Genomic DNA, 20472 nt, shown 5'->3' on the forward strand with positions numbered 1-20472 from the left:
ATCTAGATTCTGTTCTTTAATGCAAGGATGTCTCTGTCACATCCTCTTCCTTTTTTTCTTTCACTTCCATGTTTCATCTAATATGAAACAGGGTAATCAATAGAGATCAGAACCCAAAACTTTTTTCTTAAACTGAATAGTTTTTTCAGATAGAAAATTTATTTTCCTCTGCAGTTCTTACCCAGACTTCTGGATTTTATTTTTACTTCTGAGAGAAAGCTTCAGCCAAATTTCAAGTGTTTTATAACCCAGAAAAAGCCTTTTCCAGGCTGTCTGGACAGAGAGGACGCTTTCTCACCATTTTGGAGAAATGCTGTAATTGCCTATGTGCTATAAAGAAAAGGGGATATCCAAATAGGACACTACTAGAATTTATTCTTACTGTAATATTTTTAGTAGCATTGAAGTAGGTAACCGTTTTTTTTTTGGAATCCAGTCCTATAAGCCATCTGACGACTTGCTTTGAAGCCAGTTTGTCTAAAATAGTTGGACATCTTTCAACCATGCAAAATGCTATGTGATGAAGATTTAGTAGATTGTGCAGTAGATTGGCCACATTTAGGTGTAAATGAATAGCCATGTCAAAACAGGGAAGTGTATACATGTCCTGAAGAGCAGATGCTAGCATCTAAATTTTACCAAAAAGCACTTGCTTGACACCTTAATCAAATAGGGACCCAATTCTCCTGCTAATACCTGTTAGTCTTTTTGGCATCCTAATCTTACCCATTGCTAGCTAAAATTAGTTACAAAACTGCTGTTTTCCTACTGTGACAATGAATCACATTCTCCTTGCAGGAGAAGCCAAGAGGTGAGCTACTGACAATAAGCAAAGCTGACATTAAATTTCTTTTCTTCTATTCACTACAACATTATTATCTTCCTTTTTTTTTCACACTAGTCTTTACAGTAGTCATCACAAAGCACAATGTGCATCTAAGTAAGTCACAGAAGTCTGAGTTTGTGTCATACATCAAGAATGTATTTTTGTAAGAGCTTTGGTTTGGAACTGCACTTTCCTGTGCACAGATGGATACGAGACCAGTCTGATAACTTCAGCGTTTATAGAAAATGCTTTTTATATCTCTGCTGGTAATCATAATTGATTTGTAGATTTGCCTATGCAAATTTGTAATATTAGTGTCATCTAATTGAAGGTAAAATTCACTGTAATTGAAAACCTCATTTATTGTGTGAAAAAGAGTTGCCCTTTGAGCAAAGCAAAGCTAAACAATCACGTTTTTCAAGATTGTACTTCATTAAAATGATCCAAAGTATTCTAAAGAAATCTCCATCATGTCATTAAATAATGTCTGCAAGGCTGCAAGGAGTGAGTGTTTAGCCTGGAGTTGTATAGCATTCATCCATACTCTTCAACTCAATGTATTCCTGGTATTTTTAGTCAAATTGTGTTACTTGGCTACCATTTCCAGCCTGTAATGTTTTGGAAACTACTTTGGTTGTAAGCAGAACACTTTGAGTACACTAAATTACTTTTTCAGAAGTATTGTGAAAATATTTAAGCATTGTTTAGCTGTTAGTGAAACGTGAATTTTTCTCCATTTACAGCTGTACCTGAAACTTGTATAAGTACAGATAACATTCACATAGTATTTTATAAGATGTTGCAAGGGGAAATTATGGGTATGAGTTGTTAAAGACAGGTGTGTTGAAGGCATCAAAAACCAAGTTAAACATATCTAGGAGTTTGAAATGGTAACAGATGAGGTTAAGGTAGAAATATGCATATTGCTCCAAGTAGGGATTTACCATAACCCTATTACTTGTCTGAGTGTTTGGGATAATGAAGTGTGTTTTCTGTCCTTGAATTTGAAGCCCTGAGATTTTAACACCATAGTTTCTGGAAAAGATGTATCTAAGATGACTAAATTGTGAGCATTATTCTAATTTTTTTTATATAGGAGTGAAGTGATTACAAATCGTTATGGCTTCTAAATTTTAAGTGTTTGTTGTTAACTTGTTATCTAATGCAAAATCCTAAATATAAGATGAACAGTTAAAGTGTAAAAACCTAAAATCCTTCCTTTTTCAATCCAGCATTTACTGCCCCCACCTGCCATGATTGAAGAACCAGAACCAACACAAACGGGAGAGACTGAAGTAGAAGGTGAAGGTCAGGTCATGCAGGAAGATGCAGCAGAAGAAAATGAAGCAGTGGAAGAAATGATGAAGGAAGGAGAATTGAATGTGGATGAAATGGTTGAACATCGAAAAATGCCAGAACACCCTGGAAGAGACAGTGATAGTGGAGACAGTGAACCTGAGAATGAGACTGAAAAGTGATTGATGGAATCCTTGTCCTTAATGCCTTTTGGAAAATTGACAGGGAAAAGAGCAGTTAGAAAAATAATTGCTATTTTTACATTGGCTTTCATTAAACAATTGCCTGTGTAATACCTGTTTGGTATATTTTTCACTGAATACTTTGTGGACAAGTAAGATGTTTGGCAAACATTCTACTGAGTTCTTGTCACTATTGGTAATATAATTTGTTTAATGGCCTCAAATTGTATGTATTTGCCTTTTTATAAGTTGTTCAGTAAAGATGCTTTTTATACGAGTTTTGAATATTTGATTCTTAATTCAGTCACCCATTAAACCTCACTAAGTATTTTCAGTATTGGTCAATATTGGTCAGACATGGTTTATACTTTCCTTAGTATTTTGCCCTGCAGAATTCCTTATGCAGAGATGTGCTTGTATACTCTGAGATTGTATTTTAGGTGTAGGCTCAAGTTCATGAAGATATTTGATTGTATGTCTGAGAAATGTGAATTGTCATAGGACTTTGAAGTGTTCAAAAGCTTTATTGAATTTTGACCTTACTGAATTCTCAGGATTTCAAATGCCCACATACTTGTAGAAATTTCTCATCATTGATTTCTGATGTTGTTTTTAATTTATTATTCTTTATGGAAGAATGAAGGATGCTTTTCAGCAGCACCGGGTTCTAAATTAGTGTTTTGAAATAAATTTCTTTTACTTGGAGAAAGGACAGTAATTGCCCAGGCTAAAGCCACATGAGGAAGAAAAGTGAAAGTAGTTCCCTGTAAGCAGGATGTGTAAAACATGCAATATCGACATTAATGACATAATGGTTGAGTGGGTTTTTTTAGGGTAACTTCTGAGTGTGCACACTTCATAAAGTGATCATAAAAAGGATTTGTCCTGGATTCATTACAAATACTTACCATAGTGTCAAATTAGTCAATGGTTTAATGAGACTTAGAAATTTCCAAGTACATTTTCAAACACAGCAATAGACATAGGAGCACCTTTTGCTGGCAAAGGGAAAACTCTTGGCTTTCAAGTGTTGCAGGTGTGAAGCTGCCAGATGGACTTGCTAGAATGATTAGAGAATAATTAACTCCCAAGCTTTTTAAACAACATTGAATTTTTAAAATTTTTCTTAATATTTTTAAAGTATAGTACAGGAAAAAATAGTATCGAGTTAAATGTATGCCAAGCTCCATGAAATGCATCTATTGCATACCAGTCTGTGCATGCTGGGATCCCATCTCCCCCTCACCCTGCAATCATTCTCTCAGAGGGGAGCTCAGGAGTAGCAAATTTAAGTACTTACCTTCGGTATACAGTGTTCTTTTATGCTCTTCCTTTGCTGAAATGAAGTTTTCTCAAACGAAACAAATAATAATGCAGAATTTGTGTTCTATCCTTGCATGGTTTGATTTAAGGGTGTGTACTGTTTATCACTGAATTGCCTGCCTTGGAAGAATGAATTGTGCTGAGCATATGGGTATTAAGTTTCATGCAGCAACAGTCATGTTCATGGAGAATTGAATAACAGCCTTCAGGCCACAAGTAACTAGCTCGGATGAGGGTTGTCATCTTTGTTTTACAGCTGATTTTACATAAATATTGAGTCTGACAATCACTTACTTGCTTTAGTATTTTAGGAATTTGAAAAGGATTCTCCAGTTGTTTGGGGATTTGTTCCTAAAATTAACAATTTAACTGACAGAGATTCTATTAAAAAGTTATGACAGAATGACTCTTAACAAGCACCTGAAGCTGAAGGGGGCTGCAGAGACCTTTTTGAGTCGTGCAGTTTGCAGTGGAATGTGTGCACACCTGGCTGTGTGTCTGTGTGTCTGGTCACTTTGGCTCAGTCCTTGTAGGACAGCAATCGAGAATGGAGCTGTCCTGGACACACCTCAGTGCTGCCCTAAAGTCAGGGGTGGAGTTGCAGTGGAGGTTGCTTCTGGCTAAAGTGCAGGAACAGGCAGTTGAACTGCAAACATTTGTAAAAGCTTGAACAGCTTTCATGGGCAGCTTTCTGAGGCACCAAGCACCACCTGTAAAAAAAGTGGAAGGTTTTGTTGAGGTAACTTGAACAGAACAGGCCATTTATCCTTAATGCCATCTTCCACGTGTTAAACTTGACGTTTTTCAGCGACGTGGGGGCGTTAGGAGAATGCATTTTCAGGAATTTGGGAAAATGGTGTGTTTGTTCTAGCAGTGGTTGGAAAGTTCTTGAAGCTTTGCTTTGGAGTGTGAGGTTGGGTTTGGGACTTTTTACTTCATAAGCTTTTTTGCTATGTTTTTAATTTTTGGTAAAGGATGAACTTAGTGTTTTCCACCAAAATATTTTTTTTATGATTGATTTGCATTTTCTTTCAAGAAAGATTCGGTGGGAGAAGTGAGGGAATCTAAAACCGTAAATTTGATCTACGTGGTTTGTTTTCTAATGGCAATATTTGCTTAGGATTTAGCATCTCTATTTAAGTGAACAATACCCAGTTGTTAAACTACATGTATTGAAATTTTTAAAAAATACAAATTGAATTACTTTAAAAAGACAAGATCTTTAAATGACCAAAATAATTGTTAAAATAGATTTCAAATTTTTTTTAAACATCACTGCCAAGATTATTATAGAAGTGCATGAAAATTTAATGAACAAAATTTAAATCTTTCTGAGGGCAAGATTCTCTAAGGGTACGAACTGGAAAAATAAAATTGTTTTATTGTTGCAAAGCTACAGAATAAGAAATTCGTTAAGGACATTTAAGTGAAACTAAAGAGCTATTTGTGGTTTTTCTTCTTATTTATTTAGCTAACCCTTACATGAATTGCCTCATTTTCCTCTTACACTGAGCCTGTAAAACAACTTAGTTACTATTTTCCAGACTTGTTTAGAGACTTGTTTAGAAACAGCTCAACCCTTGGATGCTGATGTAGTGCTAATGTAAAAATGATACTGTAAGGCAATGTCCTGATCATTTCTGTAACAGCCAGAAAAAGAAAGGTAAAGAGCAATTTACTTTGGGATCTGTCATCCATATATAGCTGAGATAATGCTAAATAAATACAGGCTGGTTTCCATCTGTCGCTGAAATAATGCAGTAAGGGCAGGTTTTGGTACTATCAAAGAAAATGTCTTGGTAACTCTCAGAGCATGGTTTGCTTTTGGTTTAGTCTGTATGGTCTTCGAAAGGGCTTGGAAAAGGTGGTGGGTAAGTCAGGACTAGAACATTCAGGAGCAGTTTTGCCAAGGGGAAAAAAAGGGACAAGCAAATGTGGGGCATACAATATAAATAATCTGTAATATTAAATATAATAATATATGATAAATTTCTAGAGATAAGGCTGTTATTTTTTGCTAACCTGCATTTTATTTGCTTTAGTAGAGTATACCAAGTACTGCTCTGTGTGTTCAATAATGTAAGACCTAACTTCCTTTGGAAGAGAAGTGAGCACTGGCAATCTCCCTTCCCTCTTGGAATGGATCCTGCCATTTCCTGGGATGTTAAAAGCTATGAATCCTGAACAAAAGTATGCTTATGAAGAGTAGAAATTAAGGGGTTTTTACCAGCTTTCTGAAATCACTGAATTCTTTTAAAAGAAGACCTAGAGGTGGTGATGATCACATGCTGGATAAACAGTATGGTGACATACAATTCTATTGAAACAAGAAGTAGGTAACACTTGAAATCTTATAGGAAGCAGACAAAAGTCCATGGACTGGTGAACAAATGAATCACAGCCCACAGCAGTCTTTAAGATGCATTACAGCATAGTTTCCTTTGCCAAACATGGTAATGCTCTCAGGAGAGATAATCAATAGAAAATGAATGTTTTTGTGGGAGTTTTGGAAGCTGTTTTTATGGCCCTTAGTGTTTCCTTTGCTATGCAGTTTCTCAAGCGTCGTTCTTTTACAATCCTTTTCCTCGAAGTACTGGTTGGTACTGGTTGCTTAGGTACCTGTTGGAAAAGCCTAATAACACTGTAATGTTCATATGCTATGTTTTCAAAGAATGCTGCTTCCATTGCAAATTGCAAAAGAACTTTCTTGAAGGACTTTCAGCTAAGTATCCTCTGTAAATCATGTATTTTCCTAAGTTTCTGGGAGGTATCTGAGAAAGTACAGTACGCAAACTTCAAAAACTTGTAAACATGAGCATCTATAAAATTTCTACATTGAAGAGAAGAGAGAGGAAAACAATAATTCCTTTACTCCCTCTCAGTTTCTAAATAGTACTATTTCAGACTAAACACTAGTACAGTAATGAGAAAGTGATTTTTTTTCCCCCCACACTTACAGTAGGTAACAAGGACAGATCATCTCTCCGGGCCTTGTTCTGGTAGGACTTTATCTTAATCTAACGAATATAAGGGATAATGCAATCTGTTGCTATTAAGAAAGATGTGTTTTATTTAGCTGCCCTTATGATTTTCACTCGCCTTGAAAAAGGAGCAAGGGCAAGGATAATTGAATCAAATAATAGCATTAATTAAGTGTAATACAGAGTACCCTGTTGTTGTATCACTATATCTGAAAAATGAGATTCAAAAAGAAGGTGAAGAGGTGTTATTTCAGCTATGGGTAAGAAGCTTTCCAGAGTTCAGGTGTTATCTTTCTGCTTTAGAAACACTATCAGAGCAGGGTATGTTTCTGTACAAATATGTTTTAAGAAACTGTAGACCCAAACAAAAGGTTGAGCCAACTGCTGACAATGACATGGTTCACCTACAGATGTCAGTGAAAAAGCTATATACAATAACAGTGCATGTTTGCTTAACCAAACATTAGAATTTTGTGATTCCAGAGAACAGCATGAAAGAAGCAATCTGGATTGCCAAATAAGGATCAGGAATACATCAGTCCTGGCACCATTTGCAAGAGATAAAAAGAAGCCGCCCTTATTGCATTTATCAAGTGTGAATTCCTAAATTGCTGCAACCCACTGTAAGAGAAGCCCTGCTACGCATCTAGAGACGCTTCAGCATCCTGCTGTGCTAGTCTGACATCTCTTGTGTGTCAAGAGCATTTATTTTTAGGTGGGACAGTCATTAGGGACAGAACGTATCTTAACTACTGTAAAGGAAGAAAGGAAGTAGTTCGGGGGCAGAAGTGGGTAGGGAGAAGCTCAGTATAGAGGCACAAAGATTTTGTTTCTGACCACAAGCCACAGCAGTTTAGGCTTGCCCTACTTTTTCAGAGTGATTTTTGGCAGCAGCAGTCATGCCCTATTGGGCAATACTCTCTTTTCTAAAATGAGGCCATGGTTTGCAAGCTGAGTCAGAGAGGGGAGAAATCCACTCACCAATAATCCCCCTCTGCTGAGGATACATTCAAGAACATTGAAACGGGACTAACTGGGATGAAACAAGTCCAATTGTGGAAAGGTTTCTTTGCTGTCTATCACTGACAACCCCTGGAATGTGATCAGGGTTAAACAGAAAACTGCTGTATTGTGATTATGCAATGTAATTTATGATCTAAGTTTGAAGAGAACTCATGCAAATCCAAATATTGCCTCTGTATAGCTCTGAATTAAACCTAATAATGACTTAAATAAATTAAAGAAGAAATAGTGATTTTGTATATGAGAAAGATATACTGAAAATTACTATTCTTTGATTAAAATATTTACTGAGACTAAGTCTCTATTGGGAGTTTTGTGGTTTTATACAGATTCTAGAGGAGAATGCTACATATTCACCTTCAGGAAAATTTTGAGTTCTTATTTTGCAGACTGTTTATTTTTACTGATAGCCTACTGTGTATTGATCTGGATTCTCTTATCTCTGTAGATGTGTAGAGATGAGAAATCTTGTGGAAAGCAAGGGCTAGAACCCGTGTCATCCAGTTCAGTTCTGCATTTTATCTTTGTATCTAAGCCATTGCAAGAGAGGTGTTTTACATAAACTTTAAGTGATGAACTGTGAGTTTTCAAACAAAAAATAAATGACATTATTTGGAAACTTCTGCGGGATATTGTTTTCAGAAATAACGGGGTTCTAAACATGACAATGTTTCAACATTTTCCCAAAATGTTACATTAATGTTGAAATTTGTTGGTCACTTATTTAAAAACAAACAACAAATAAAAACTGTTCAAGCACTTGCCTTTAGTAATGTACTTTTCCCTTACATGAATTATACATTTTTAGGAAGTCAAGGGATGAAATAGAAAAGATGCAGTATTAAAAAACACCAAAACCAAACAAAAAAACCAACCAAATAAAAAAACCCCCACCCACACCAAAAAAACAACCCAAATATATGTGATTGTTTTAAATTTCTATTGTTTTATTTTGTTTGTTGATCCAATTAGCACTGAAAAAAATTAAAATTTGGAGTTTCACACAAAATGAAAACACCAAACTGTGACCAGCTCTGATCAAATATTTTGGATGTTGAACCATTCCTGCACTACCACTTGAGTTCCAGTTTTGAAAAATGGCCAAACCCTGTGCAGAAGTGGGTGATTCACTGTAATCTTCATAAAGTTCAAGCTATTGGAATTGTCCTAAATGCCCTGCCTTCCTGTCCTGGTGAAAGATGGAGTATCTTTCCTTGTCCACACTGTCCATATTTGAGGCACCTGCTAGTTTTACTCAGAGCTAAGAAATGCTAAGAAATGTTCACAGGCTCAGTTCTTTATCTCATTTGATCTCTAATGTACTATGAAGTAATCTTGTTCCTGCATACACAGATACTTCAGTGATGGGACAGTTGTCCTGGATTGCTCCCTGCTCCCGCAGTGCTGCCCCGCTGGCGCTCTGTCACTCTGAGCTGCGCAATGAGATGAGACACCGAGGACAGCTGCTGCTCCTGACTCATCTCCGTGCTCAGTACCTTCCTGTAACTCTCAGCTGAAACAGTCACTGCAAATTGGAAACAAATACTCAGCAAACACAGCAGGTATAATATTTTAAATTTTATCTGTTGGAACACAAATAGCAGTGGAAGTACACATGCATACCCTGTGTAGTGGTAAATTTATATCAAGCTGATTCTAAAGAGAATATCTTACTATAAGCACAAATGCGTTTAGTTTTTTCAGTATGAAATCTGAGATTTTATATAAGGTAAAACCTATTTTGTAAATAATTAGTTTAAATCAGATTTTTTATATGATTTCATTATAAGGAACTATGAGTCAACATACTTTCTTTCTATGTAATATGCAAAAAGCTTTTCAATTTGAACAACATAAAAGGGTTTATCCTGCAAATTTAAATTTATTTGATTTGCATTTATTTTATTACATTTAGAAATAATGCCTTATAGTGTTCCAAAATGAATACAGTGGAAAAAAGGGCCAATGCAAGTTATAATTATTGTTAATGCTCCTCTACCATGGAGAAGGAGGTGTGGAGAAGGCAATCCCTCTCTTATATTTCTGAATTCTGCCAGCAAAGGAGACTACTAGAGGAAAGCACGTTTCACCCAAGCTAATGAGGCTTTAGGTCAAGAGTATTTATCTTGATTCTCCTACACCTTAGAGAAAGATGTTAAATCTACCCACATATAAATTTGTCCTAAAAATTGCTACCCAAACTTTTGTGTAAGGGATTGTGTGGCTGCGAGTACCTGGGACCTGGAAGGTATAAACTGGTGAGACCACTAAATCAGAGGTGCTTGATGTGCCCCGAGCACAGTGTGAGGAGATGCCCACTAATATGGAGCAGTAAGCTAAATATGTACCTCAGTGCTTTAGCTTTAATTTATGAATGTAACAACAGCTCAGTGTTTCTTCTGGCAAGATCTTGTAAATGAGCTATAAATACATCTGCTTTGATAGAATATTTTCCCAGTTGGCACCTGTCTCCACCTCAGGCCACTTTTCTCCTTTGAGAAGTGAGAGAGGCAACTGTGTTTGTTCCTGTTCTCACACTGATGCCTGCAGAGCCAAGTTCTCTTCCTCAAGTCAACCATAAAAGCCTTAGTGGGAATTTCCCCTTACCCTCTGCCTTCTGCCAGTTTGCTTTTGATAGGAACTTCTCAGCTTGGAAACTGCTGAATGAGTTTTTCAGCTTTTTGCAATATAGATATGGCCACATTCAACATACAGTTGAAGGGAAAGACATAAGCTTCACCTTTCAAGGTGAGCCTCTGAGAGATTGATGTGAAAAAGGAATGGATGTGCTCATAAGCAGAAATCTGTATAAAGTTTATAAGGGTAACTGTAACACTAAAGTGTCAAACTGCCACTGCCTGACTCAATGTCAGCCATGCACCTCCAGATCTCTCCTAAGCTACACGGCCCTGTGGCATGAGAGAGGAGATATGTGCAGATTTTCTGGTTATGGTTTTAGGTTTTGATGTTTACGTGCTGTTGCATTCACAGAAGTTTTAGTCTGCGTAGGGGTTTCTCCATTCACATCTACCTCTATGCTGATGGGTATCAGTATATTTTCAAATCAGCAGTCTTGAAGATAAGGAACAATTGTTCATAACAATCTTCTGAGAAAAGACTTGAATGTGTTCATATGTTTTTATTAATTTTTTGGACTATCAACAGTTCAGATACCCTTGTAAAAATCTGCTTAAAATAGGGAACTCTCTCACCCAATAGAACAAGTAACATAGTACTTTCTTGTCTTGTTCTAGCTTGAAGCCAGATTTGAGACATCTTAAATATATTCATAACTGAGAAGTTTGAAGACAAATTTAATTAGTTATTTAACTAGTTTCTTTAGGAAGGACAATCAGAAATTAAGCACTGCTATGCAATATTATTTCTGTGGGTACATGTTCAGAGTGAAGGTTTAGTTTGTTCTCTATTGGAAGAAAAAATTCAAACTATCTCCAAATTAATGTTAAGGGGCTGTTCAGCAAATATGAGACTGAAGACATAGTGCCACTATTTTCCTATGTCCTGTGCATTTTCTTTATTTGAATTTGTTCTTTTGCTTAAGTTGACTGTGTGTTTAAAATTTCAGCTGGCAAGCTGTCAGGCTTGCCAGCAGCATTATAACTGTGAATATCATGACATCCATATATTTAGATTTTCAACCAAAATATTTGTTTAGCAACTTCAGCGATGAAATAAATATATGAAAAAAACCCCCACTTCTTCATATACAGTGTGAAAAAAAATGTTCACATAGCTCAAATCAACATATATTTACATTGACTATAAGATGTTTTGTTAAGCTAAATGCTCAACTTGTTTTGTGGCAGAAGACTCTCTGTGAGCTATCTCCACAAGAAGAAAGAGACTTAGAATATCTTACAGCATGTGATTTAATATAGTCTAAGCAGATTCTAACAGAATTTTCTGAAGCATAAACATTGCTGAATTACAAAAAAGATGTCTATACAACAGCATTTGTTAAATGCCTTTTAAAAAATTACCAAATGCACTGATAGAAATACACACTGAACAGTCCCTGAAAGTCATAGAATGTTCTTGTCATCTAGCAAAATGATTGCAAAGACAAGGAAACATCTTTGAGGATTTCAGGAAGTGCTTGTATAATGAATACAAGCAGAAACTTTAGCATAGGGATTTTGGGACATGTTTTCCTCCCTGTCTGGTTGATACTGTTTCATTGGTATGCCTGTACCAAAATCACAGAATCACAGAATATTTCGGGCTGAAAGGGTCCCACAAGGATCGAGTCCAGCTCCTGGCCCTGCACAGCACCATCCCCAAGGCTCACACCCTGTGCCTGGGAGCAGTGTCCAAACATTTATTGAACTCTGTCAGTCACTCAGCGCTGTGAGCACTGCCCTGGGGAGCCTGTTCCAGTGTCCAACCACCCTCTGGGGGAAGAACCTTTTTCTGATGTCCAATCTAAACCTCACCTGATTCAGCTTCATGCCATTTGAACGGCATAAAGAACATACTCTTTCTCAGTGATCACAGGGGACGTTTCTGTAAGATTACTGCAAAACTTTTCTAACCCTCCTTATTTTTCTATTCCTGTCAAGGAAGGAATGGAGGGACTAGTTTTTCATATTTTCAGGTGTGCCATGTCTCTAATTTTTCACTAATCAAAACACAACATGCACCTGCATTAGTGTCTATCTTTAGTTTCCCTGCCTCATATTTTTTGTAGCTGAGATCAGAAGAAACTTACTGTGTTCACTAAAATACATCTGCTGAACCATGGCTGAAGCTTGAAGCTGCATCTTCAGCTCTTCAGAATAGGTGACATACAAGGGTCTTGCCAGGGCAGCCATCAATGCCTCTTGGGATGTGCAGTCTCTGGCTGATGCTGGGGACTTCTACACACTCCTGTCCTTGCCCAGCCACCAGCTGGGATTCCATGAGCCAGCAAAAAGATATTTCCTGCATGGCTCACAGGTGTGAGTGTTGGGGAATGTCAGGCTCAGGAGTGCCTCAGTTCCTGGGAGATATTTGCTGTCCACAGAAGTCCCTCCGTTCCTTGCAGCCCTCCTGAGGCATGAGCCACTTGCTGAGACCACATCTGTCACTGTGTTTTAGCATGACTGTGTTTTAGCTGTAGTGTGGCTGGTCCTGTTCAGGTGACACAGGAGGACACAGGCTCGTGTTGAACATTGTACTCACCTTGGTTTCCTGCTTTGGTGACTGCCCACTGGAGAAAATATGTTCATTTAAAAAGCCATAAATCTCTGCTGCCAAGATAAGGAAGGCTGTTTTCCATATATTTTTTGCTTTTACTCATAATTGATAAATTTATTGTACCCTACAATATGATATAAGGCAGTAAAAATTCAGCTAGTTAACCAACACTTCCTATCTTTGATCCCTTCTTTGGTCCATTTTCATTAACAGGAATGATGAAAGCTGCATTAGTATGTTAGCATGTTTGTGTGATGGTGTTAGCATGATTAGCGTGATCACTGTGAAATTAGTCCATGAGCAACACTCTCTAGGTAAAGCTATACTGTTCATGAAAGCATTCTTTCTAGTTGTACTTTAAATGCTTTGTAAGCAGAACTTGTCGAAGAAATGGAGCTGTATATGTTGCCCATACACCCAGAGATACTCTTATTTTTCATGTCATTGCTTACTTGTGATTAAAAGAATTAAAAGAGATGCCTCCTGTGTGTTGTTCATGTATTTCATCAACATCTGAATTACAGCAATCTGTTTAACTCAATAATACTGTACCATATCCAGTTTTCTCTCATTTGGCTGAGTAATGCTGCATTTACTACCTCAACTTTTGCTTCTCTTTCTCTCTCCTTGATGTTTAACCCCTTTATCACCTTGTATATACAGTTAACAGCAGTCATCTGATAACCAAGACTGCTCAGGGTTCTTGGATTCCAATTTTAAAATAATTTCCTGAGCAGTTTGTGTTTTTACCACAAAATCTCAATTATTAATTATTAAAAATGAAACATTGAGAAATGTATCAGTATTTTAGATATGATTATTTAATTTTCCATTGCATCTTTTTCTAGGTTTATTTAGTGGATGGACCTCTCACATGACTATCAGAAAATGGCAGGTTGTGTTTTCAATTAGGTGGTGTTATCATACTTATAAATATATCTGCAATTTTCCAGTCTGCTGAAAGAATGAGCAAGGCAGAAATAAAATACTCTGACAGATCACAACACATCTCAGTCATTGGGGAGACAGCTGTTAATAGTCTTGGTGGATAATAGGCTTGATGGATCTGTTAAATAAAGCACATAGTCTCAAAGCTCATCACAGGGAGTAGGTGATAATGGAAAGAACCAGCAGATATACAAACTCAATTAACGTGCTACTGGTTGTGTGCAACCTATTCCTCATTGAGCCAGAAAATAAGCAGTGTTGTCAACCTGAGATATTCTGCAGCTTTATGGACTAGCTATAGTCTAATTCTTGGGATTTTATTAATGTATTATATTCCAAATGTATTATCTTCCAAACATTAATTTTATTCTTCATCAATAGCCATATTTTATCATGCATTGAAGGGACATTGAAACTTGTCTCTGTAGAGCTGTGTTAAAAGTTTGCATCTAAGTCTTTCTGCTCTAGAATGCTACAAATTAAAGTAAATCTGGTATTTTTCTTTCCTCCTCGGGAAGAAACCTCAGTAGGCATGTGTGACTTGATATTTTTTAAATTAGACTTTTGTTTAATAGAGGAAACAGATCTTTTTTGACTGAAAATGTCTTTCACTTCCTCCCTCGAAAAAAAAATTCAAGAAAAAGAGGTCTATCTGTATATCTCTATATGCACTTGCAGTCAAAATCAACCCTTCTTTTCCATGTCAGTGGTTTCAGATGGCAGACTGCAACTGTGTAGTGTGGAGATTATTCTGCCTCGTTGTGCTGGTGTTTCTTGGCTGGGCCATGGTGTAGCCTTATGTGCCCTCTATGGATTCCTTTCTCCTCTCTTGGCTTTAACGGGACCTGATGAATTAAGTGAAGTGTTGCTGAAGGGTGCGTGTCTGGGGAGGCAGCACGCTCAGGATGCAAGCTCCTGTGCCAGCGATGGAGACAGCTCTGCCTCAGACAAGCTCTCAGCTGTAGGCTGTTGGATTTCATAGTTTACTCTGTTAATTCTTGTTTTTCAGGTCTGAACAACCTTGTCTCAGTTTTTAACCGTGTGAATTTCTCTTGAGCATGTCACAGAAACCTTAACAATCCAGAGGTTTGTCTCCTAAAATACACGGTGGAAGCTATTGTACTGAAAATGAGTAATGATACCTTTTACTTGGAGAAGGTAGCTCACTTGGAAAAGGTAGATATATATGCATTTGTCAGGTTTTGAACTCAGTGTCAAAACCTAATTAATTAGAAAAGATTGAAAACAGGAAGATAAGGCAGCCAAGGTTATATTGAGGAGATAGACTAGAATGTAAGTAAGAATGAGGTTATAGGGCTGATGAGATGTTGGTGAAAGACAGACGAAAACAATGCACCAGGAATGATACTTATCTCCAATATGGTTGTGGAAACCTGTTACTCCTGTGACAGTAACAGTGGTGAAAGTAAAGACACAAGCCTCTCTGGGGAAAAAGCATTATGGTGCTATATGATGTCACTACTGAGCTTCAGCTTCCCTTTTTAAATCTCCTTGAAACCTTTGTGCAAAGACAGCTCAGTGAAAGTATACCATGTTTGCAAAGTCAAGAACTCAAAGTCAGGAACGTTTCTCTTATAGTTACTGATTTAGTAGAAGTTAAATGACTGCATATATTTTCTTCAGCAGGGGTTTTGGCATCACTCTGGGTACTACAGGGACATGCTCTGGGTGTGATGCTTTGGACTTGAATTTTATTCAAACCTGTTCCAGAGCTTTTCGTATGTGGAGATTAATGTATCATCTTGTTCTGCAGGAGCCTTGGAAAGCTCTGTGGTGAAGAAAGCTATGGGAATATGCCTGAGGAAACCAGAGTCCATCTTCTCCAGCCTACAGCTTAGTGAACCATCTCAAGGCTGTTTAACAGTATTTATGTAATGCAGTTACTTGTTAGCAACTGAAAGGGAAGAATAGATAGAGAAACAACCCCCAAATATCTCTTATTACCTCTTTTTGAGGATGCACCTAATCGTTAGGGAATAGTGAGATTCAATCCTGTGTACAGCTATTCATAATTCATGTAATAGCTTCTGTTTAGAGCTGCCTTGAACTTGGCTCTGAGAGGTAGTGATATGCATTTCTACCTCAGTAGGAACACAAAAGGATTACATATGCTATTTATGAATAAGCTACTGCAATTAAAAAGCCATTGGAAAATAAAGTTAACCATAACTGATGCATTTTTGAGCCTTTAGAAACTGGTTTCAGGCTGTGAATCCAAACTGGCAAAAAAGAGCATCTAAGCTTTGAAGATGAATGGTATTTCAGAAATACCCTTGTCCTCATTTGGCCTCAACCTTCAAGCATCATCCTATGCTGAATTGGGTGATGATACACAGAAGAAATTTAATATTTTAGAGGATAGGATCAGAGAAAACACAATGCTGACTGAGGTGACTGGGAGGTTTTTTGCTGATTCTGTTCTCTGAAACATTTAACTTCCCCTGTGTATTAACATGGGAGCTGTGAATTCTGCTAGGCAGAGCAGACAAATAAAACTTAGACATTAAACATTCACCTAACATTCATTTTAATATATCAGGTGGAAATGTGAGATTTAGATTTGGAACAGGATGTGTTCTTGATATTAAAAATGAGAGAAATAAATGCACCCAAACTCAAACCCTAAATATATTATATGGTTCATGTGATGGACTCCCTGTAGGTCAGCTTCTAAGTGCTGGAATGAAAGCATAGTTTTTGTTTAACTTATTCAGCACAGACAGAATGACTCAGATATTTTCTCTTTTCTCTCTCTTTTATAGTTCCATCATAATCAAACAGAATTGAGAAAAACTTCTGAAAAATCAGATTTTTTCCTGATTTTGAAATATCTGTATGTGGTTACTTTTCGTTCTGCATAGAAGACCACTTTCTAAAAATAAATGTCGTAATTAGATATCCTTCTCAATCATAAATGTTGCTGTGTGACTTCCAACAGTGATTATACTGGCTGGTAAAACGGAGGCTTCAATGTACAAACATCTTTAAGTTCCTGCTCAAGCCTAGCAGGGGCATCCTGGGAGTACTGGAGCATTAGCTGGCTGGCTCTTCATGTCACTTCTGTCACATCCAGTCACACATCCACAGGGTACCAAGGTGTCAAGGCTGTGTCTGTGGCCCAGAGTCACAGGACAATTTGTGAGATGAACACCAGGAATTAGAATGTTGAATGATCTCTATGAGCACCTCTTTAATTTGCTCTTCCCTCCCCATCTCTCTCAAATTCAAAATTAGTAGGTGATTGCTCAAAAACATTTGGATTGCAATGAGTTTTGGAGCCCACCAATCAAGACAGGTGTGAATGTCTGTCAGAGTAGCCTCCATTCTTTTCCCTTCCCTTCCCTTTGAATGTGCTATTCCCTTCCACACTCTGAACGTGCTATCCATCTTCATTCTCTCCAACTCTTTCCTCTATTTTTTCCTATTTTTTTGCTGGGTTTTTGTTTAGTTCATTGTAATTTCCATCCTCTTTTTTTTCTGTAAGATTTTTTTTTTTTTTAATTTGAGGTTTCATTAATTGATTTTATTTTCCTTTATATTTTCTACCTTCTCCATTACACACTTTACTTTGTTAAAGTCCCTTTCATATCTAAAAAACTGCTTTTATACCTGAGATACTCAGCACAAGGAACTCTATAACTGTTATGTCTTAAGGGGTTGGTGCATTTTGTTTTGTGTTGTTGTGTTTCAGGTTTTTGTTGTGTTGTTGTTTGGATCACAGTCTGTTAAACCTTATGTTATTAATTTCCTTCTTCAGCCATCCTTGGACAGATTTTGGACTGCATCCTATTGTTTATTGCTTCCTAATGGAAATAATTTCCCAATGGAATGGGTTTCCAGCATTAAGTGTTCTAGGCTGGTGGTCTCCAAACTTCTTTGATTGTACACCTCTATCAATAAAATCTTTGAATGGGCACATCCAATCCATGTGTATTTATTAAAGTATAACTTATGTATGAGTGCTACTGTAATAACACATTCTGTACACTATAAAACATATAAAAAACAAAATCAGAAAGTGAATTAAATATTAAAATTTTTTTATCTTATCTATTAATGGTACAAAGAATATTTTCCTTCTGCACCCCAGTGGATTGTCTTGTGCACCCCCTGGGGTCCTTGCATCCTACTTGGACCCCACAGCCTTTACTTTTTGTAACATTTTTTCCACTAACTCAAATTTCTAGGGTACTAAATAGAACCAGGATAATTTCTTCAGTTTTCCTTTTAGAGATCACCTAACCCTCATGATTTTTTCCATGCTAAATAATTAATCTCTCATGATATCATATGAGTTGTTTTGGTAGCAGTGACATTTTTATATCCAACTGCAAGTCTCTCAACAGTTCCAGCAGCAGGAGGTAAACCAAGAATATATGTTGAGATTTTCAAACCCCTTGTGTTTCTGTGCTCAAGATTTTATTTTTTTCTTTTCATTTGAATAATGCAGAAATAATTTTCCTAAAGGTAAGGCCTCCAGTATTTAATTTCCTTTTTATTAATAATTGAACTCAGAATCTTACTGCTCTTTGGCTTCAGGTGGGTATAACTGCTGAAACCAGCAGTACTTTCTAGGGCTTTCAAGCAGATCAGCTCGGAAAATATGGCTGAGCAAAGGAATTTTTTCATATTGACAACTGTGTCATCATGTTATAGTCATCTGTAAAACTGCATGCCCCAAAACACTAGTAGAATGGGGGATAATTAGAAAATTTGAGGACTAAAGGACTGATGCTTAAAATACTAAACTGGTACTTCTAAGAAGAATTTTTTTGGGTTTTGGGTTGATAAACTCTTTCTTGTTTATCAGTAAGTCATTTAACCTGTACCTCATTGCTTTATGCACAAAAGCCTTACAGGAATTTTGGGAATTTCAAATTCACTAAGAAGCATGAACGTCTTAGTTATATCAAACTGGAAGACCTCTGAAGATCCAGAACTGACTTTAGGACAGAGGCAGGTTGTTAGCTAGACCAAGACTGTAGTTAAAATGCATATTCTATCTTTTTCTCTTAATGTTCAGGCTTTGAGACCTCATTTAGTTTATATGCTTCTTAGTGTATATGCTTCCAGGCCAACTGGAATTTTCAGAATATATTTAGACACAATATTATCAATATTCATCCTATTATTTATTTAATCTTGAATTTATTTTATCCTTGTATGGAAATACATCTTCTTCCTGGTGTTATGGAAATTGACTCAGCAAAATAATATGTCAGTTGCTTAGTTCAATAAGAATAGTCCAGTTTCTGCTGGAGTTTGAACTGTTACAGTATCCTTGCAAGGTGACAACCTAAATTAACAGTTTTGTAGGGTACACAATGATTCATAATTAATGGCCAGAGTTAATATGCTAGTTACATTTCTACCAAATAAATATTTTTTTATCCTTGGGCATTTATACCTTCTATTTAACTATAAATAGTTGTTGTTTTCTTCTGAATTTGACAGGAAAGCAATATACCTAAACAACTCTTCTTGGGCTTGTTCCAAAGCCCATAAATACAGTGAGAGTTTATTAAGAATTTTGGTGCTGTTTTTAAGAACTCCTTAAGCTGTCCTCTAAAGATTTTCTCTCAAACATAATGTTTCTGAATTTTCTGTAGTTAATTTCCATGTTTCTTGGACTTGAGTACTTAGAACCTTAGTGCAATAGTTTAATTCTTGCAGCAGCCATTTAGATAGTTTTCATCTGAGTTGCCACAGGGTCCCCACTGGGAATCAGCTTGAGCATGAATGACAGAAAAAGGAAACAGTGCAGATGAATCTTACACAAGACAAAGTATTTGTCTCCAGTTTCCAAAAGCTTTAAAAAAATTTACGCTCAGAAGAGATTCTGTATTTAAGACCTTTCCTTTTAAAATTGTATCTTTTTTGGAAGCATCATAGCTTTTAGTTGTTACTTTCAGAAAAGCATGCCTAGTATGCTAAATGTAAGGTAGGCTGGTACCCAATTTTCAGTTGCCTTTCACTCAGCAGGAATCTAGAGAATTGGCATGGGTGTGTGGTTCCACCTGCAATATGTGAAAAAATTCTGTTTTGCTAGTTTTTGCTGAACTCTTTGTCTTGAGGCCTTTTTGTCTCATTTTGAAATGCAGTATGCTATATCTGAAATTTTCTTCATGTCAAGCTACGTCAAGTGTATGTCCAATATCTTGGTCTTCCCAAGACATTTTGCACTGGGAAACAGCTGCTTATTGTGAGAGCCATTCCTCTGAGGGCAACCTTGAAGTTGGCTGGTGGTTTCAATACTGGTTTGCAAAGTAGGAAAACATTTAGATTTTCCTTGTGGTGGTGACTGCCTTTGGTTGTACTATGTGTATTTTTTTAGAAAATATTTTGTGGGGAAATAATTGCTTTATGAACCGTTGAATTGACCTTTCTTTTTTTCCCCTGAACATCTACTATGCTTAAGGCAACCTATTAAAACTGTATTTTCAGCAACATTTTCCCCAGTTGACTTAAATGATGAACTTTTGCCAGTGAGATTTTACTGATTTCCATCTGGTACTTTTTCTGATCTTGAATTACTGAGATTTTAGGTAAATTACCTGTTCCTTGAATATCCATTTAACCTTTCAATTTTGACCCTTTTTTCCCAGAAGTTTTACAGGGTTTTGCAATGATTCAAACCCTCACCTGCAATGGATCATTGTTCCCAAGCTTAGAATAG

General features: G+C 36.8%; 1 protein-coding gene across 2 annotated transcripts in view; it reads left to right on the plus strand.

The window, feature by feature from the left end:
- Positions 1 to 2581, plus strand: part of AQR (aquarius intron-binding spliceosomal factor) — a 48677-nt gene extending 46096 nt beyond the window's left edge. For both annotated transcript variants that reach the window (XM_088167213.1, XM_014891516.2), the window contains one exon: positions 2059 to 2581. In XM_088167213.1, the coding sequence (XP_088023339.1) occupies positions 2059 to 2304 (246 nt within the window). In that variant the 3' untranslated portion in view covers positions 2305 to 2581. The remainder of the gene's footprint in view (positions 1 to 2058) is intronic.
- The last annotated feature ends 17891 nt before the right edge of the window (positions 2582 to 20472 follow it).

This window comes from Sturnus vulgaris, chromosome 6 (genome assembly GCF_052056855.1).
Source record: "Sturnus vulgaris isolate bStuVul1 chromosome 6, bStuVul1.hap1, whole genome shotgun sequence".
NCBI classification, from domain to species: domain Eukaryota; kingdom Metazoa; phylum Chordata; class Aves; order Passeriformes; family Sturnidae; genus Sturnus; species Sturnus vulgaris.